The 22,000-nt window shown below is 35.8% G+C and overlaps 1 protein-coding gene across 3 annotated transcripts in view; it reads right to left on the bottom strand.

Annotated features, from left to right (window-relative positions):
• Positions 1 to 2,812: 2,812 nt before the first annotated feature.
• The window catches only part of LMBRD1 (LMBR1 domain containing 1), a 67,552-nt gene continuing 48,364 nt past the window's right edge, over positions 2,813 to 22,000 (bottom strand). For 2 of the 3 annotated variants that reach the window (XM_039727618.1, XM_039727627.1), the window contains exons 12-16: positions 21,893 to 21,997; positions 21,298 to 21,447; positions 16,654 to 16,729; positions 4,968 to 5,059; positions 4,363 to 4,782 (exon numbers count right to left, since the gene is read on the bottom strand). In XM_039727618.1, the coding sequence (XP_039583552.1) occupies positions 4,663 to 4,782; positions 4,968 to 5,059; positions 16,654 to 16,729; positions 21,298 to 21,447; positions 21,893 to 21,997 (543 nt within the window). In that variant the 3' untranslated portion in view covers positions 4,363 to 4,662. Of the gene's footprint in view, positions 4,783 to 4,967; positions 5,060 to 16,653; positions 16,730 to 21,297; positions 21,448 to 21,892; positions 21,998 to 22,000 lie in introns of all 3 variants that reach the window. The other variant, XM_039727609.1, reaches the window with a different exon arrangement.

Here is a 22,000-nt window from a genome sequence, read left to right as displayed (position 1 = left end):
GGACTCAATGTCAATACAGGAGGATCATGAAACTTAGTTCTGTGGCTTACCACTATTACCCATCCTCTATAAACCCAAATTCTTCTGTCTGACCTCCTAAATACACCACATTTCTAGAGGTAAATCTGGAAGACAGCTGTAAATACAGCCTGTTAAATGTGCTTAAACTGTTTATTTAGAAGAAATAACTCTCTTTATAGCTATAAATTTGACTGAAGTGCTATCACTCATGCAACCTCTCTGAATAGAAGGAAGTTAAAAATAGTCCAGCTTCCAGATAATTTCTGTAACAACCACATCTCACTAAAGCTGAAGAATTTCTGATGCATTTAATTATCTAGAATTGGCAAGTATCTTAATTTAGAAGCAGAATTTGGTTTAGAGTATTAATAGAAAATTGTATCTTGCCACAATCAAAACAAGGCTTTTATTTCTTTTGGGAAGTACATTCAAAAGACACAGCTTCAGGAGAAGAGATAGTGATTCTCAATTTCATTTCTTTGCTTTATCTGCAAGAAAAATGACCTTGCAGAAGGTTACAGGAGAACAGATCTACACTTATATATGTAGTATTTTCAAGATGAACTATAATCTTTAACCTAAGATCCTGAAATATGTTACAGCCTGAATATTTCATAATATTTTGATAATTTTAGAAAGGGATAAACCTTTTTTCCTCTGCTTTATCTCAGAAGCAAGGCTTTATTTTCCTGCCCCTGCCCAGAACTGTATGAGTGCAGTCATAAGGGCTGAGTATCTGCATACTTATTGGAAAAAGTTACCTTGTACACTTCACCAGTTACCTTAAACACTTCAACTGTACCTCTGCTATGCATAACAGCACTTAGCATTATTTTAGGATAAACCACATAATAGTCTCTACAAGTGTGTAATGCTTTTCAAAACTATGTTGTAGGCCAACTCAAACTGTCCAACTCATAACTTGTGTTGACAAAGCCAAATAACAGCTGAAAACCCAAGAAATATAGTTTCTAAGCAGTAGAAGACATCTCAAAGAAACTGCATAGTTATGTCTACATTGATTATTCAGAAGCAAATCATAAGCATTGAAAAGGTTCATTAGCTTTCAGCTTAAATAGTCAAATTTTCTGAGCTTGCAATTACCATCCTTTGCAGCATGGCTCTTGTACAGGTACACTCTACCCAGAAGTACATTACAATTTTCAGTGCAAAAATCTCAAGCCTACCCTGCAATCATTTTCCTGAAATTAAAGCAGAAAATACAAAAAGTTAGCAGGTATTTCTTTTCATCTTTACCAGGAAAGGTTTTTCACTTGTTTCTGACAACCAGCTGGGAATCTGCAGCACACTCTCAGCTTCAGATATGGAACAAGCAAACAATTACAGGCTTTATCATACTTATGACCTGGAACTCTGAATAAATTACCAATCACTGTAGTCCAAGTAGCAAAATAAGGAACTATTTGGCACATTTTGCTGAATTCCATCCAACATATTCCAAGTAATCTTGTTTTATTTGACATGTCAGCAAGCTTTAAGGCTCCGTAGTTTCTAAATGGTCATGAGCCTCCAACATGGTAGAGTCTAACTAGAAAAGTGCAACAGCAAAGGTAACTTAAGGCAAGTTTGACAATAGCACTACAGACGTTTTGAAAGCCCACACTTCAGAGATGGATTTGAAATATCACTTATTTGAAGAAAGTAGTGAAAAAATTCTAATGCCTTTTAGTGATTTTAGACAAGAAAACAGATCTATGAAGACTCAGCTGAGGATATTAAATGTTTGCTTGCATGGTAGAATACTATTGTAACATGACTGCAAAGTTCAAAATAGCAGCACTATCACTTTGTGGATGAAAAATAATGAATTGTTCTAAAGGCAAGTATTTAAGACTGCACAACTAGAATGAAAATATACTGGAAGTTCTGTTCCTTGGAAGTTCCTGCAAGTATTGATCAAAGCCAAGTAGTTTAGGTCACAGCTGTCTTAAACTTCACTGCTAGGTTTCTTGACTGGGTGATAATGGATGTAGAAAAACAGTCAGAGTTCACACAGTAAACTTCAAAAACACCTCTAGTTCATTTTAAAGGCACGGCACAGATCCAAAAGTCAAGTTTCCAGTACATGAAGTATTTAGAGCTGAATTCTTGAGTGTGTATTCATTACAATTACATTAGTGCCTGGAAAATCTTTTAAAACCTTGTCAGTCAAATGGTTCATTGAACTCCTGAAAAACTGTAGTGAGGATGTGGCAGGTGACGAATAATTCTGATTATGAATGCTGGCAGTTATTTACTGCTTCTATGACAGAGGGTGACAGCAGATGTCTGAAGTAACTTTTGAACTCTCCTAGAGAGGCCTGCTTCTTGATAGCAGCAATTAACAATGGGCTGCTTATAAATCTGATTAATACCTGGATAAAATGACCTGGTACTCACTGAATCCCCCACTTAAAAAGACAGTCACCATTTCAAAGGCAGATTGCTGTATTACTGCATATAGATTTAGACAGGAAACAGAAGTGGACTGGGGAGAAATTCCTGGAAATTAAGGAAATGCTAGAAATAGAGAGCTATAACAAAATGTACCTAGGCACTGGCCAGGCATCTTGGCCAGTGATCCCCTAGGCCTGCACATAGCATGAAGCAGCTGCATGGCACAAAACCAACACCTTCCCAAAAATCTTCCCCAGATGAGCAGTGATGACCCCCCAGGCAAAGTTAGGGCAGAATGGATATAACTCTGCAAAGCTGTGTTACAAACCAACCTGTAAGAAGGAAGTGACAATTTTTGGTTAAAACTGAAGATGACAAATGAAACAGAAAGAAAGGAAGACATCTGAGCAGTTAACTTTATTTAAATTAGCTCATGTAAGTTTTCCACCAGGCCATCTACAAATAAGTATACTCCAAGTTCTTCCTATGCTCTGGATGCAGCTTCCAGACAGTCAACATCACATTCTACCTTCTGTTTGAATTACTTGAACTCCTTATAACTAATTCCTTGCAAGTTTCCCCAGTTGTCATGTTTAAATAATATTCAGCTAATTCTAGTCAGACAGCTCAGACTGCCTAGTCAAATTTCAGTACCTACTCTCAGTGTTTGAATACATTTCTGCCCTTTCAAATGTCACACTGGTAGCAAACTGATTGGTATTAGTTGAGCAGACCTGACTCAGAAAGCGTATTTTCAGCTTATGAGCCACCTACAACACCAGGAGATGGACTCGATGATCCATGTGGGTCCCTCCCAACTCCGCTTATTCTGTGTGTGATTCTTCCACATTGCCACATCAACATTTATATTACTGGAGCAGTTGGCACAGAAAGCTTGTTAAAAGACATCAGGTTTTTTTTGTTCCTATATTCCAAACACTAGTTCCCTGCATTCCTGCACAAACTACACAACTCACCTAAGACCTCCTCCAATACTGAAACTAAATTAGAAGTTCCTGAGAGCCTGCTGTTCTGAAATACTGCAGAAATAGGCAGATTGTTCTTGAAATAACTTTAGTGCTTGCAAACATGAAAGCAGGACATAATATTAATAACTACCCTACATTCTAATAACTATTTCACAATTAGTCTTATAAAAGACTACCGAATAACCTTTCCATGTGCTTGCATAGACTGTAATGTCTCCCAGGTAGCGTTAGAAGCTTAACCTGTCCTTGTAAACATTTTCTCTTTCAGAGTCTGTCAAAGGGTATCTAAAGATTTTTTTCATCCTTAGAAACATAGCTCAGTAACTATATATAGCTAAAATAAGATTAATGCACAAAGACAACACGAATGACAAATATTTCTCAACTGTGTTTATATAAACATATTGGTTTGTAAACAAGTTGACAACATTTACTTTAAATAGTGAAAGAACTTCAAACTAGACAATTTGCATTAAAGAGAAAAATAAGTTAAAAATTAATCACATCTTAATAATTCCATTGGTTATGACTAGATCAGGCACCTGGAAGTTTCAGAACTGAACCGTACTAAAACACTGCAATAGTGCTGAATATTGTAATTTACACTATGATTTCCTTTGAGACAGCAAAAGCCATCTCATAGTTACTTGAGGATTTCCACGGTAACTTAGTGGAGATCACAGTATGAAAATTACTTACTTTTCACAGATGGGAAACTCACCATTTAAATAATATTTTTGGCATACTTTAATGGACAGTCTCTTGTTAGCTCTTGTATTATACAGAAATTCCAGAAAAACTAATACAAAAGTCAAGTCCTTCTGAGAGTGTGAACTTCATCCAAATCTTTCCTGCACTATTTTCACTGTTTTGCAGGATTTTAGTTGTATTTATGTATTTATGAATAAAAAAGTCCTACAAGTTCAGCATGAAAGTATTTAAGAAAATCTAAGTTAACAGAAAAGCATTATGAATTATGAAATAGTTACAACAGTTCATCAAATTATACATCAGAAGGTTACACATGTTTTATGATAAAACAATATTTTCTATATATTACTCCAAGTCAGCTTCAACATTTGTTCTCATTTAACAGTGACACTCAAAGTGATATTCAGGTTTTTTATCCCTTTAAGTGAGTACACTAATTTCATTTATTTTTACAGGTGCAAAGATGCTTATCTGGATGTGAGTTCCACATGGGCATGACTCTCAACATAACCTGACATTTTTTCATCTTGAAGGCAAAAGGCTGTCAATGGTAATAAACAGACGGCTCATCATCACTCATATCTGAATCATCATCATCTACTTCACCTTCAATGACTGATTTCTTGCCTTTGCAGCATGAAACAATTAATCCAATTAAAAAGACCTGCAAAATTAAAGTAGAAAGTGTTACTGTTATCCAGTTCAGGGGCATATAAGGGCAATGTAAGTAAAACAAATTGTAGTGTCGTGATACAAATGATGCTGTAGTGTCGTGATACAAATGATGCAATGACAACTACTGTAAATTACCCAACTTGATTCAGAGGTCTCCAAAATCCAAGTACTTACTGCAATGAATGCCCAGTTCCCAAAGTAATAGGCTGCACTGAAGAACCAAAATTTATGAAGAAAGAGGTATGTCCGAGTGACAATACACTGATCTAAATTGAAAGGAAATAACACTGATTAACACAGTTAACACTGATAAACAAAATCGGCTTCATACCATACAGTAGGATACTATTTTAGCAACATTTAGCAATATTTAACTCTGCAAAACAATTACACTCTATTACATCTAATTTACTCTCCTACCAAGAAGGAGGAGAATTTACCCTACTACCAAGAAGGTATACAAAAGGGACACTTGTTATGGGGGAGTGACCGTGTAACATGAAGCTACAATTTACATAGGTAAACCTATTACTACTGGGAACAATTTCTCATGCAGATGTGTCAATTATTAATTAGAATTTGGTCCAAAAGGGAACTCACTTCCCATTTTATATAAACCACAGCCATACAAAGCAGGTTCTGGATTAACATACACATTTCAGGACTTCGAAAAACTGTGTCTCTACCAGGATTACATAAGCTTTTTGAAAAATCAAAAGTCAATTACATGTACACAAAAAAACTCCAACATGTACTGGGCCTTTTGCATCCAGATAACAGAAGCCTTATCTGTACACAAGACCTGACTGTACTGGTTAAACCTTACTCCTCTAACAACAAGAATACTGAAGTAGGATTCTCTGATGTGGGTGTATTTCCTTAATTTCTAACTGGGAGATTTTAAAATTAAGAATCATATTTCCAAGTAATTTCCAACATGCAGATAGAGAGCATAAAGGCTTGTATAGGACATTGAACCTGTGGCATTTAAGGGGTCATGCTAGAGGATGGTCAGCTGGACATGCAAGCCAGTTCATTCATCTCTCAAATGCAAGGAAGGGCATGCACTGAGTTCATGCTAAAGTAAAATATCAGTTCCTGCTTGGTCATCTTGGTTTTTTATACTATGCTTACTTTGCCTCAAACCCCACCTAAAGCCCATTACAGAGTAGGAGTTGGTGTGCAAACATGCTGAACACCAGAGAAAGTAAGGAAAACCCAGAAACTGCCTGTTTGTCCCTCAGTTCAGACCCCAGGTTGGAAAATATTCCCCAGGTGCAGTTGAAGTAAAGATTTCCTGCCTTCTAAAGCTCTGAGTATAACTACTTATATAGTTACATAGTTTGCTTATTGCAGCCATCTAAGAAAGAAATGCCGGTGATGTGAAGATAGTTAAGAATTGTAGATAATACTGTCAATACCATCTGCAGCTCTCCAGCTGGTTACTTGAATTAAAAAACAACTAAAAGACTGAGATGGCACTTCATAGTAATTGGATTAAACAGATTATGATAAATATTTTGGAATAGTTTGACCTTGCGAGAATATTTCTGTGCAACATTACAAGAGCAGATAACTAAATTTTAGCTATTGTTTCTGAACAAATGTTACTTAATAGGCTGACATGACATTTTTCATCAACTGATTCCTCATATGACTCAATTTAGAGTAAGTTATAATGAAAAGCCTGAATTAAGCTAGCTACTTCTACCCAGAATGAGCAATGTGAATATTACATGTATCTTGATAATGTGGAACAAAAGTCCACATGGAAAGCTACCAAGCCTCCAATTAAAAAAGCCACCATTTAAAAAACACAACACATTCTATGTACATATGTAGTGCTGACCAAGGAACAAAGCTAAATAGCCAGGATTCAAGACAAAGCAATTTTTAAAATAAAGAATTACAAGTATGAATAGTCATCACTACCAGAAGAGTCAACTATTTTTTGAGTTCACTGATAAAGTTTTTCACTATGGTAAGAAACAGTTACACTTAATGTACTATTTTCAAATTAAGGCTTCTTTCAGGAAGTGAATTAGGTAGTTTATGATGAAGTACAATGATAATTCTGTTCAAAGCCAGATACTAAAGCTTAAAACATGATTTTTTTGCACTGAAAACTCAAATTATGAAAACTTACTGATGAAGTCTGTCTTTTATGCATCTCAAAACACAGTGAGCTTTCACAAAAGCATGTAAAAGGAAATAGTTTCTTAGGGAAGAGTTACAAGTTGTTGTGAACAGTATAATTTATAAACATTGGCATTATTTGAAAGTCAATGCTGTACCACTTGTTTTACCTCTTTATTAATCAACTAGACAGTGAAACACATTATGCCCTCTGTAAATCCACAGATCAAACTGGGGAGAAATAAATAGCAGAGGTCCAACACACTGGATGGTCAGATTTAGCAAAGGGTTGTTTTTCAAGCCCCTTGAAGCAGTTGTCAAAGTTGAAGCCGTGCACCTGGAACAATATGACACCATGCAGTAGTGCAGGCTGAGGGCTGGCCAGATAAAATGCAACTGTGCAGAAAGCGACCTCACCTCCCAGTAAACAAACAGAACATGTGGCTACACTTATTTATCTATAACTCAGAAATGTAACTGAGTATCAGGCTTCACTGTCTGGAATGCAGCAAAAGTCCACGAAACTGATCAGTTCTTCCACTGTGACAAACTGCCATCTGCAATGGTGCCATTTTGGGCTGCCCAGTACAAAAGCAGCATTTACTTATTGAAGCAAATCTAGTGGAGGACCACTGCAACAGCTTAGAGCACACAGCAGACAATGAAGATGTGTTTTCACCTTGAAGTAAAGGTGTTTGCAGGTGTGTCTTACTGCTGCCTCTGCTATCTAGTGGGGACCTTAAATATTAAATGAGATTCCTCCTAGACCTGCATAACAAGACAACAGATGACAGAGCTGCAGCAAGACATACTCTTGTTAAATAGTAGGAGGCAATCAGCATAGGTAAACATTGAAGCAGGCTGTCCCTCAGAAATTCAAAGTTGAATGGATGTGAGCAACCTGCTCTACTTGCTCTTTGCTGGGGGGCTGGACCAGATTGCCTCTTAGGTCCTGTGCGCGCTCAAAATCATTACATGAACGTAGACATTGCGACAACACAAATCTAAATAACAATGGTATTTTTGGATGGAAAACCCCAAAGTGAGAATGTTATCCAAAGACAGATGAAGTCTATGTCCCCAGATTCACACAGAACTTAGTTTTACTTAAAATACACTCAAAACTACTTCCAAAGGAAAAGCTGCATCCTTACTGTTTTTGAACACCTAAGCACTGCAAAATTTCAGACCCTAGAAGTATTGCAGGCATAGCTTCAGGAAACTAAGAATACTTATTTCATACAGCCTTGCTGCCAAAAAAATCAAAGCCTTGTCAATAAATCAAGCTTTTTGCAAATCATTGCAAAAAGGAGCTGCTGTACGAAGGTTGTAGGTATGGCTTTGTATCAGAGATCAAATTGTTGAGACAAAGCATGCTTCAGGAGTCTCTACAGGAGGATATTAACAGGTATATTAAAATTTTCTCCATTTTGTACATATCATCTCACATCCTAACATCTTAATCAATATTTCCTAGTGTTCAGGTCACTCCAGTGCTTCCAAAGTCCATAGAAGTTTATGGTAAAGACTGCATTTCACCTATCACTTCCACATTTCTCTGGAAACAGATTCATGGAATGCAGGCAACAGCTGTCCCAGCCACAAACACAGGATTTTTCTTCTTTTCTTGTTGGCTAAACAGCAAAAAATGACTATGCTCTTAATTGCTCCTTAATCATTAGTTTCTACAAGTGTTCTTTTAATATAGTATTGGAGCATATCCCCACTTATTCCATATTCGTCTCTGGTGTGATATATACAGACACACATACACATATATATATATATATGCATACACACAGAATTAATAGTCACCTCATTCAGCTGAGCCTGTCTTTGTATTTGACAATCCAGCCCCTCCACTGCTGCTACTACTCTGGTTTCACAAGCTAAAATTAATCACCTAAACAAAGCTTTTATAACTTCTGGGTTGTGGCATCCCATACCAGTTGTCTCAGCTAACTTCTCCCAGAAACTGTTTAAATTTCAATTCATCGCTCATTCAGCTTGCACAATAATGCCAGTATTAAACAGCTTCAGAACCACTCGCTTCAAGGTTAACTTTGCAATAAAATTACACCTTTGATCCCTTATCAGACTGAAAAGCATAGTGGAACACATACTACTCACATATACCAGGGATCTGAAAACATTTCCCAACTGGTTGTATGTAGCTACAATAACTCCCCACTTAGAGATGTGAATCACTAAGCTTCCAACACTTCAAGCTGACAGCACTTTGAAGTACTACAGAGCACAACAGAAATCACTTAGATGCTAAACAACAGTTTGCAGCTATCTAAAAATCTTCTAAAATCTATGTCTAACATACAAGCAAAAAAAGCTGCCTGCTGTTTCATCCCAGTGTCTGACTTTAGTGCAGGTTTTTTTGCTTAGCTGGAAGTGGTAGTGAGATGGCAGCTAAATTAGACCTGTAGAGACCAAAAGTATAGCCAGATAAAGTCTAGTCCAAAAAGGTACCTTACTCAACAGAAGCTGCTCAGTAGGTTTGGAATCAAATCCTGACAAAGGAAAGTATTTAGCAGGCTAAGGAGGAGCCAGAAACCTGGAAACCAGGGACTAATGAGGAGCCTGAAAAAGCTATTTGAAACAAATTATTTAGAAAGTAAACTTTGTGGTTTTTTGGTGCTTCAAGTTACAGGCAAATTGTGTATGATACTTCTCATGGTCTATCTGCAAATCAAACACAACCTGATATAAAACAAGACACACAGAAAAGTGATGCAATCAATGTGAATCAGTCTGATTTTATAACAAATAGATCTGATTTTGTAACAAAAGTTACAAGTCTGGATAACCAATAGCTTTTTGCAGTTATTTTACAGGACATGAACACAACTGCAGCATCACAAAATTTCTTGATGATAATTACACATTATGAATGTTTACGTTAAATGGCTCGAGAATTTTCAAGTCCCATCAGCTAGCAGGGCTTTATAGCATAAGGAGGCTCCCAGTAGGATCCTCCAAGATTCTGTGCCTAAAGAAGAAAACAGTTCTTAATTCTTAATTATCTTTCTTAATTCTAAATAATAAAAATTATGTCCTATTGAGTGATCTGGGTGTCACAATTTTTTCCCCAACAGTGAAATTTAAATGAAGCAACATGTATGAACAGGATTTGCATTTATGTATGAATGAAGGGCTTAGCTGTAGAAAGAAGGTAATTTTTTCCCCAACAGTGAAATTTAAATGAAGCAACATGTATGAACAGGATTTGCATTTATGTATGAATGAAGGGCCAACTGTAGAAAGAAGGCTCTGGATCTTACAACCAAGCACAAACTTTAGCTAAACACAGCAAGAGTTTTCACTACTTCCCCCTACACATTCAGAGAGCCTGCCAGTCCTTTTGTGGCCATTTTAGATTTGGAGTTCCTGCTAGCACAGTTATGGCATTTTAATACATAATTTCACCCAGCTGTAAGGTTTCTATTTCACTTTGGTTACAGAGAATCTGCGAGGGTGCCAAGATTTGCATGTATTAATAGACTAGGTGAAAAACATTTAAGGAGATTTGAAGAGCTAAACCTGTTAATCTCATTTTTCATAAGTTTAAAGGATGACTTGATTTTAATGTTTATTAAGTACCCTCAAGTGAGGAAAATACTAATGCTACAAGTCCATGTATAAAGTGAAAAGGTACAGCATTAGCCAAAAGCTAAATCTGAAGCCACTTTAATTCCAAAAAGATAATGCTCCGTTTCTACAGGGAAGCAATAAAACATTGGATCAGCCTGCTGATGGAAAAAGTATTTTCAGTGCTTTTGTTGACAGTAGAGATCCCTTGAAACATTGTACACAATTCAGGTTAATTACAAGCACTAGTCACATGGGTTTAAAGACAAGCAATTCACATGGGTTTAAGGTGACAAGCAAAACACATGGGTTTAAGGTGGCAATTCAAAGGTGTGAAGAACAAGTAATTGTTACTTCACAACTTTGAATTGCCACCTTAAATTTGAAGTTCTTTAAGAGGCATTTTCTGACACTCCCTTCAAAACCTTATTTTAAAGTAACTAGAGGCAAACAATTACTTTAAAGATATAGCCAGTGATAAACATCAAAGGCAATACTCTAGGGATGAACACAGATGTAAAATTCTACAAAGGAAGCAGCAGACAGTATAGCCTATTATTTTCATTCTTATCAAAACCTCCTCCTTTAGGAAAAATAATTGTGGGAATTGACATATCTAGACCTGCGCGCCAGTTAACAATGTACTGCAAAAAGATATTTACAGCAGTCTTAGCTGTTCATATTGTTTACAGGTGCCAAACAGGCCTTTCTGTGCTCAGACATGCACCACTGTGCTTATGCAGATGGAGTTCTTATGGTTACAGAGGACTTTGAAAGTGTTAGGTGTAAGTACAGATTCAGGGTAAAGTACCAGTGAGGTCATTCACAAAGCACCAGGAAAATGGGAAGTACTCACTAAAATCCTTACTTTATGTAAAGCATTCTGTAACTTTTCCAATTGATTTAGAACAACAGTTTGGAAGTGATAACCTACAGTCATATAACTCTTCATACAAAATTACTGATATTGAGGGTTCTGAGCAACTTGCTTGTGGTTTCCCTTTGCAAGGTCTGCATTTCTCAAGAAGAGAAACAGAATATGTTCCTGTTTTGGCATTTGTATTTGGTCCTCTTTTCCAGCTTGAGTAATGTCTACATCTAGTCTTTATTCAGGCAAAAATAAAGCCTGAGGTCCTAAACACTTTCACTTCTACCTAATAAGTGTATTAAAAGATGACACAGATTAAGTCATTTCAAAGCCTTAGAAATGAGATTTTTTTTCCCCTCACTTCACATGTAACTGCAAATCACCACAGGTCTATGAAAAAGGCCTAGCAGATAGACTATACCCAGCATGTAAAAGGCCTTGGGCAAGGCTCATTTCCTCAATGAAGGAAGAGGATCCAAGAGGGATTCAGAGCAAGTTATGAACTTAAAGTGAGTGATGCCTAAAAACTAGATTTTTTCATCTAGAAAGAGGCAGATAGTGTTTGTCAGATCTCATAGTTCAGGCTCACAGCGGAGTCATTGCTCATTTACATTAAATCCCATTAACCTGTTAAGCTAAACCTATACCAAGTTTTCAACACAATCCTGCTGCAAGAGTCTTAAATAATTGAACTTCTTTGCCTTACCTTATACTCAACTGAATTGTGGACCCAACATTTCAGCTGTCATTAGCCTTGAAAATAATGAAATTATATTTTTGCCCAGCTGTATTGAACACTAAAAACTTAGGCTTGTTTTGCCTATAACAAATATAACTTTATAACAAAAATAACTTGCTGCCCCCAAAAGACACTTAAAGAGCCTTTTAAGTTAACCAGAACACAAACCTTTTGTGCAAGATGATTAACTAAAAAAAAAGGTACTTCGACTTAAAAGATGTACCCAGCTCTATTATTTTTTGTCTTCAATTGTGTTTCATATAGTTATTTTAAGTTAACCAGAACACAAACCTTTTGTGCAAGATGATTAACTAAAAAAAAGGTACTTCAACATAAAAGATGTACCCAGCTCTATTATTTTGTCTTCAATTGTGTTTCATATAGTTTCATTATTATGGGCCTTATCTGAGTATAAAACAGATTCTTATCTCTGCATATCAGGAGTAAATAGAGACAAGCTTTGCTGAATGAAAGCAGATAATGCTAAAACATATACAACTAGAAATACTCTCAAGAATGTTTTCTGTAAGATGGCATTTTAACAGTCTTTTGTTTCTCCAGGAGGTGAAATTGTCCTTTGGACCAAACCAAACATTAGTTTGAAACAAATCTACAGGAAACACTGCCCAATACAGACTAAAATATTAGCTGTTACAATTTGATCAGGTCTCTTCTACCATCTCAGAAAGAAAAAAAATAATTTATTTTGTAACAATAAGTAGCAATCATATCTCCAACATCTGAGCATTCAATAAGACAGCAGATTGCTATATGCTTATCTATCAGACACTGCTTGCTTTATGTTTAAGGAAAAACACCTGTTAGAATTAAATCAGTTTAAGTGGAACAAAATTAATTGAGGAAACAAATCAATGTTTGCATTTAGTTACAGCTCACTGGCTTACACAAAACCCTAGTACCAAAGAAGGCAAGTCAAACTGCAAATGCTTGACCAACCTTTCTTTATATTAAAGTTATTTGCATTTATTTTTGCCCATGTATAATATCCTTAAAAACAAAAGAAACTGTATTCAGAAGTTTAGTTTCTACCTCTGAAATAAATCTGACTTGTCAAAATTCTCTGTCTGATCACAGAAAAGAGTAGCATCTACTTTTCATTAGTTTTGTTACCAGCTATTAAAAATGCCAAGTATTCCAAGGTAAGGATTACATCTCCAGTTTCTAAAATTGACTGGATTAAACAGTCATTGAAGTGTTTTCACTGATGCAACTTTTTTTTTTTGAAGTTGATTGTTACAAAATAAACATTTCTTTCAGTTATAGAAACACATGAATGGCCAGTTAACACAACTCCACTTAAGCCTTTTGATCACATTGATATTTAGGAAATATCCATCAATTTTCTACTTGTACTAGCTCAGCACGGGACAGCATATCAACATCTTCACCTCTTTTCTATTAAGAAAGGAGACCATGACTCAGAGATAGTCACTGTAACAACATGATGATGATGACCCAAAGCTATCATTTACACAGACCAACTTCTGTTCAGTACATCAGAACACTAGTTTTAAGCATCAGCATATTGTTTCCATTGATCAAAGTAAACTAAGAAAGAAAATTATGTAAAGTATTAGAAGTATTCAAAAAAACTGAAGTATGGGTGGAATTGAGTAAGTTTATTTAAATCCAATCACAGTTCACAGTTTCTATAATTTAGCAAAGTCTGAGTAAATCAGACTATTTTAATTTTTCTCACAAAGATCAAGACTAACATGCTTATCAATGCCTGTGAGTATATTCTGCTTTCAGCAGATACTGGCCTAGTCAAGAAGCTGCTAACAAGAAACAATTGTACAATTTGGACAAAAGTGATCTCATTTGCTCTTCTAAATTTTGCCAGAGTTTCTATTTTTAGTCACAAAAACAGGACAGCTTAAACATCAATTGAACAACTATATTTATCAAAATATCTAAAAAAGCATCAGCATATTGTTTCCATTGATCAAAGTAAACTAAGAAAGAAAATTATGTAAAGTATTAGAAGTATTCAAAAAAACTGAAGTATGGGTGGAATTGAGTAAGTTTATTTAAATCCAATCACAGTTCACAGTTTCTATAATTTAGCAAAGTCTGAGTAAATCAGACTATTTTAATTTCTCTCACAAAGATCAAGACTAACATGCTTATCAATGCCTGTGAGTATATTCTGCTTTCAGCAGATACTGGCCTAGTCAAGAAGCTGCTAACAAGAAACAATTGTACAATTTGGACAAAAGTGATCTCATTTTGAAAGGCAACACATTTGCTCTTCTAAATTTTGCCTGAGTTTCTATTTTTAGTCACAAAAACAGGACAGCTTAAACATCAATTGAACAACTATATTTATCAAAATATCTAAATACTTGAAACTGCATTAAGTCTAAAAAGAGCCATCAAAAAATGGATTAATGATTTGAAGCATGGGGAAAAAACTGGGGGGGGGGGGGGAAAATCACCCTTGGGAAATGATATGAACCACCAGGAACAAGACTAACACATATACTAAATTTGAAGATAAGCATAAATACAAGGTACACAGACCAACTTCTGTTCAGTACATCAGAACACTAGTTTTAAGCATCAGCATATTGTTTCCATTGATCAAAGTAAACTAAGAAAGAAAATTATGTAAAGTATTAGAAGTATTCAAAAAAACTGAAGTATGGGTGGAATTGAGTAAGTTTATTTAAATCCAATCACAGTTCACAGTTTCTATAATTTAGCAAAGTCTGAGTAAATCAGACTATTTTAATTTTTCTCACAAAGATCAAGACTAACATGCTTATCAATGCCTGTGAGTATATTCTGCTTTCAGCAGATACTGGCCTAGTCAAGAAGCTGCTAACAAGAAACAATTGTACAATTTGGACAAAAGTGATCTCATTTTGAAAGGCAACACATTTGCTCTTCTAAATTTTGCCTGAGTTTCTATTTTTAGTCACAAAAACAGGACAGCTTAAACATCAATTGAACAACTATATTTATCAAAATATCTAAAAACTTGAAACTGCATTAAGTCTAAAAAGAGCCATCAAAAAATGGATTAATGATTTGAAGTATGGGGAAAAAACTGGTGGGGGGGGAGGGTGGAAAATCACCCTTGGGAAATTATATGAACCACCAGGAACAAGACTAACACATATACTAAATTTGAAGATAAGCATAAATACAAGGGGACTGCCCTGCAGAAGAGACCTGGCTTGACAGACTAGGAACAAAGAACTAATGGTCCAGTCACCTCTACTAGTACAAGAATAAATTAAGATTCATATTTTCCAATAACAAAAGTAGAGAAAAACTGAGTGGCTACTAAGAACTTCAAGAGGCAGTCAAAAAATCGGCTGTTACAGAATACTGATAAGAGGAGAACACAGGACAACTATTTATCTTTTCTGGGAATTAACTAACACTGTAAAGCATTTTCATAAGGATAGAAATGGACACAATACAGATGCTGTTCATACAGAGGAGCTGAAAGTTGGCCAGAGTAAAAATAATTGAAGGCTTGGGTTCAAAACAATCTGGACCATTCTGAAGGCTATAACTCTTATGCTGAGATAAGTGTTAGCAATCAATATGATTGTGACCTTAAAGAGTAGTATCAGTATTGCAATGGCTTCTGCACTTCAAAAAGTGAAAAAACTGTATATATGCAGAGGCAAAGGAAGTATAAAGGAATACTGCAAAAAATAAAACCAGCATGATTTCAATTAGCTTGTTTGTTTTAATAAAACCAGGCTGAAAGTCATTCATAGCCTTACTTAAGTTGCATAGAGGAGTAAGCACTAAATAAAACATTACTAGTCTTTCTCACAAAGAAAAATATCAACACTAAGACCTGCATAGATGGAAAGTCAAGGAGCATTCCAGCATTCTCCATCTGCTTGCTAGTCACTACTTAACTCCAGAATAACCATAATACATCTTCTGCTCAAGTAACAGTCAAAAAGGGGGCATTTATTAATACAGCTGAGAAAATGTATCATTCCCTATAATCTCCAGCATAACTCTAATTAAAGAAAAATAGTCTAAGATTTCTAGTTCTACTGGTATTGTTGCTCATGGAAGAGCCCCATTTACATCTCATTAAAAATTATGTAATTCTCTTATCTGTAAGTTTCCACTGAGAATCTCAAGCTCCACCAAGAAGCTCAGACCTTCATTTTCCTGAGTACCTTGAGAGACCAAATAGAATACTTGTCCGCATGTATGATAAACTGTGAAGTGCACTTCCAGCCAATGCTAAGCTATTCACCAGCTGGGGTTTATTTTTAAGATCTTCTACACGCACATTAAAGCAAATGTGAGATTTTAAAGTTAACTGGAATGCTTTGTAACTCATGGTTTCTACTAAAAATAGTCATTCCTTCAAATGAATAAAGCATCTTTAACTTAACTATACATCAAAGCTTCATTTTAGGCAAATGGAAGCTATGAAGACAGAGATTAAGCTGCTTGTTACAGCTGAGCATGCACCTATCATATTGGAAATACAAGGAATAAATTTATCTTACCTTCAGGTGCATCTGCATCACAGTCTTTTGACACAAGTGTCACATTCCCTGGCTGACCATCAATAGTCTTATTACTCTGCATTATAAATACAGAAAATTAGTACATTAGTCTACCAGAAGTGGTCTTCCATAGACAATGATAATGCAGAAACCAAATATATTTTCCAGTTAATTTAAAAAAATTCTTAAATCTCATAGGCTATTTAAAAGTATTATTTTTGAACAGCATTATCTCATCGACTATTTAAAAGCATTATTTTTGAAAGCAAAGTAAGCTGTGAGCAGTAAAACAACATTTCTATGTATGATTTCATTAACAAAACAATAGCTTGTGTTCTTTTTGAAGACTTGTGAAAAATATACTTGAGCTCTGAAGTGAAACCTTTTAACTGTGCAGAAAATTAATTTGAAAATCAACTTTGGCGATGAAGTCACCACAGAGTTCTTAGAATTGATAATGATAATGAATACAGTTTACTTCTGGTCTAAAAGCCAGATGGTAGCATGCAACATACTTGAACTGCCAGAGTGGAAGAAGAAAAATTATTCTTAAGTAAACTATTGAAAACCCAAACGGACCTTCTTAAATGCCCCAAGTCACAGCAAACACTTGTTTCAAAAGAACAGTATCATACCGTGTAAAATTCCATGGGGCACACCAAAAGCACAAAACAATCACAACATAGCTATTCCAAAGTTTTGTCTTCCTTACCTTCACTCACTTTACCATATTAACTGAACTTTAGATACAACAATATCCAGACCTATGGGCTTTGTTTGACAACAACTATGCTTTTTTTCAGGTCTTACATCACTGTTTTCCATGAACATTTCTATAATTTCAGACATTTTTAGTACAAATACTGCCAAAGTAAAACTTCAGTGTTCTGTTACCCCATCTACTCCAAGGCTGAAAGCAGGATGCATCAAGGCCAAGCATGAGACAAAACTACGGACAGTAACTCAGTATGTGTGCTTCAGGAGCTGACACATTTTGGACACTTCTGAAAATAGCAAGCTATTATATAAAGGGTTAGGATACAACCTGTTACACCTACATGATTAGTTTCTGCTTATGTTAAGGACCAAGAACTTGAAAAGATCTGTTTCCACACTTAGCCATCCAAGGGATGATACTTCTGGATTCCTGCTGCTGACAATAGAGACACTCTGGGTCCTGCAATTTAACTCCTCCAAATTATCTATGTGATGACTGAAGAACCAAAGTGATCATTGCTGTTCTGGTCCCAAGCCAGGGAAAATATCCGTGTTGCTTATGGCAAGTACTGGCTTTTTAATTCCTGTCTGGATCAATCAAGTCTTAAAGGTCCACTGGGGACAAATATCAGCAAGCAGTGGTCTTTCTTTCAGACAAAGGCAAAATAACCGTTGGCCTTACTGAACAGAAATAGGAATTATACCTCAAATATGGGCAAAGTTATACCTTTGCTAGAAAGCTAAGGTAACCTAGATGTTGATACAATTCTTTTTATAACCTTTCACAAAGAGTCATTGCTGATTAACAGTTAAGACAAATTGCTGCAAGAAGCAAAACTAAGCTATCCTTGGTGTCTGAAGAGCTATGAAAGTTGAACAAATTTGTACAGAAGGATTCAGTTGGTATGGGCACAACATGCAGAAGAAATTGTCAAAAGTTTCCGACAGACACCACAGCTGAAGACACTTTTGATGAATTGGGGTCACATGCTTTGAACACACCAGTGCTCAGAGTTAATAAAGCAAGTAGCCCAGGTCTAGTTAATATTAATTGCCTTACAAAAGCTCCACTTTCGCATATATATTCAGTTAAAAGGAAAAGTTACCAGCACTTCCAAATTAAAAGCTCTTGCTAAGAGTAACATTCTCCAAAGGAAACAGTCCAAGATTCAAACAGGAACCCAATCTATCCCATGCATTACCACAGATTGTGATAACAATTTATTTGGACACATTACTAGATTTGGAGTTACTGTAGAGCAAATCAGAGGGGGGAAATGCTCCTTTTACACAGCCTATGAGCCACCAGACTGTTATACACATTTATCAGCCCATCCATCCATTAAGCTTTGTTGGAATAATGCTCATTTATTGCTTGGTTCTTACACACTGTTGGTTACCAGTGGTGTTATTCTAAAGGATGAAATCAACAGCAGTGTGACAGCACAATGAAAACCTGGACTGTCAAAGTAAGCTGGTGCATAGGGTTCTTCATTATCATCAGGAAGCTTGCTGTGCCTAGTTCACTTGCCCTGCTCCTGATTATGTTCCTGGACACTCCTAAATCCATAATAACCAATTCAATAACTCTTAAGAACGTCTTCATTACTACCTCCACAGATAAATAACTTGCTTCCCTCTCGCCTCATTTCAAAATATCACAATTTAACATCCAGTTTCCAAGGTAGTCAGACACAGAAGATGTTTCTAATACATTCTGAAATGCTCCTGGAAGGGATGTTTTCAGAAAACCTTTTATCTATTTGGTATGCCAGAGAAGCCCAGATGTAATTTACCAGCATATTCTTTGTCTCGTGTTATTTTAACAATAAAACCAGTTTCTACTCAAATTAGATTATGCACTTGAAACACAGCTCTTTGAAATGAGACATAACCTGAAGTCTCAGGATGCCTATCTTGACCAGAACATTTTGTAATCCTTTAAACAGAAAGTTACAGCTCTACTCAACCATTCCAGCTAATCCTTCTTGCAGTGCTGACCAGGATTATATTGCAATAGCTGCAAGAATGACAAGAGCCTTTCTACTGCTGTGCTCTATTCTCTTGACCCTTTTTTCTCAGAAATTATGTATTTTTCTTCAGATACTTCTTCTCATAAATTGCTAACATGCAAGTGTTTAAGTCTCAATCCTTCTGCCTCCCTTAATATATACACATTTTATTTTAGTCATAAAGCAAAACAAACTGCTAGTTACAGATGCTAACATGCAAGTGTTTAAGTCTCAATCCTTCTGCCTCCCTTAATATACACACATTTTATTTTAGTCAAAGCAAAACAAACTGCTAGTTACAGCCTTTATTATTTTTCTGTTCAAACCTTCCATGCCATCTACAAACATTATCACAAAGTTCTATGTAAACACACCTAAACTGACTTGCATTGTAGTTTCATGCTACCACTACCCTAATTCTGACAAGTTGAGCCAATGCACACCTAAGCATGTTTATTTTGTGTTAGGTATATTTAGCATGAAACCTAATAAAATGCATTACACTTCCTAAACAAATATTCACATTCCCTACAGTGATTCTATTACTGTGCTTGGATTGGTATCATGATGACCAATTGCCCACTACCAAATAATTCAAATGTAAAGACAGCAGTAAAGTAGCATTTGCTGAGACCTCCACTTCCTTCAGTGACAATCTTACCACACCAACACATTTAAGTTGAGCAAGTTCCTATCTTCTAGCCTATTTAACACTACTTTAATTTCAATTTCTCCTCCTAATCCTTTTGCCCCAAGAATTCTGTATCCACTGATACAGAATTAGTTCTTATATCTTAGTATCTTAGTTCTTATATCTTAGTTCAAACTAAGATAACTGATATTAATAAGTTACAAATTTGTACTAATTTGTTGCAGCTGAAGGAAGTCAGCAGGGGTTTCCTTTGTAAAGCAGGTGTGTCCTCCTACCACAGGAACATCCTCCCAGAGAATTACAGAGATATTCCAAAAGCTCAAAGCAGCATCCAATCACTTCAATCTCATTTAAATCCTTTCTTTTGACCACTCCAGCTCAATTGTTTTGTCTTTGTGACATAAACATCAAACAGCACACCAAGGCATCTTGACTTCACTGCACCTGAATAAGCAACCAGTTCACAACCTGGTTAGTTGTCTACATTTGCAAGATCAGATCTGATGAAGTCTACCCCTGTAAGATACCAGACCTTAATAAACAGCCATCCATGAAACCTCTCAAGATGCTTCTGATATATAACTTTGAACTTGCCAAAAAATATGCAGGCTGCCACTCAAACTAAGATGTAATTCAATTCTTCAGGTACAGTAGTTGAAAGACTTTTCAAAACCTTGAAATACACAAAAGTGCAATAACAAAAGCAGAGATTAAATTTTAATTGCTTAATTCTGTAGAACATTTTACAGCACAAGAACAGCATGGAGTTTCATGAAGGTGGACAGTCCAAAGTGCCTAAAATGTCATTAATCTGCATACACTTAGCTCCCCTCAACTTCTTATTTTCTACTGTACCAAGTTATCTTTGTCATAGTAAAAACAATCAGCTGTGGAACAGGATTGATTTCATTCTGTACACAGCCCTACACATTCAAAATAATCCTCCCTGCAGTCACTCAGCAACCTAAGCAGACCAGTACAAAATCTAGTGGAAGCTAACAACTGTCTTATCAGAAGGAGTAAAACAAACCTCAGTTTCACACAAAGTCTTGAGATGACTAAGTCTTCATTTCTTGAGAAATTAAGTTGTGTAATACATAGCACAGTCAGGTTCTGGCTTGTGTATTACCAAGGGCCCTACTAGTATTTAAAAAACTGCCTACCAAAATCTCTGAAAACTGCAAATGCGTCTGACTTTCAAAGTTTCTGAAAACAGTACATTTTTAATACAGAAAACAAAATTTAAACAAAAAAGCATCTCACCTGAACCAGGTATTTCTGGCTTCCATACATTACATACTGTGGGGCAAGACTGTAAATCATGTAACTTGTATGAAGAACTATCAACAGAAGTATCATACAGAGAAATAAGAGTGCTTGAGGTCGAGTTTTTCCTCGTCTGATTTTATAAAGCTAAAAGTAGAAAAACAAGTATTAATACAATGAAATAGCTCTTTTTTTTTCCCCTGAAGACATTCAAAAACCTCTTTACTTCAAGTAAGTTTTAATTCTACTGCCAGAAGTGGGAGGTTGCTAAAATTATCTTCTGGCAACTTAATTCCAGTGGTTCAAAGCAGGTTTTCAGGTGTATTTACCTAAATTTCAAAGCACAGATATTTAACCAAATTAAGTTCTATCTGTATTAATGGCCCAAAAGTCTGATAACTTGATAAAATGAAACACCTTCCAAAAGCAGTGCAAATGGTACAATAGGCTTTTGACACTCATTAGGCATACAGACAATGCTACTGGCAACATCCCATATTTATGAAGCAATACAAAAATCTTAAATATATTCAAGAGCACATATTTTTTAAATACCTGAGTATTAGAAACTAAACTATTAAGTTATATTCACCCTTGTCCAGAAGAACCATATTCCCATATTTCGAATGCCTGCCATTGAAGTGAAGATAAAGTACATAACAATGGTTGTGATAAGAATATAATCAAGTGGAAAAACCTA

This window comes from Passer montanus, unplaced genomic scaffold, assembly GCF_014805655.1.
Source record: "Passer montanus isolate IOZ18808 unplaced genomic scaffold, ASM1480565v1 scaffold11, whole genome shotgun sequence".
In the NCBI taxonomy this organism is placed as follows: Eukaryota; Metazoa; Chordata; class Aves; order Passeriformes; family Passeridae; genus Passer; species Passer montanus.
The sequence above is the reverse complement of the archived record's forward strand: the minus strand, read 5'-3'. Positions and strand labels throughout refer to the sequence as shown.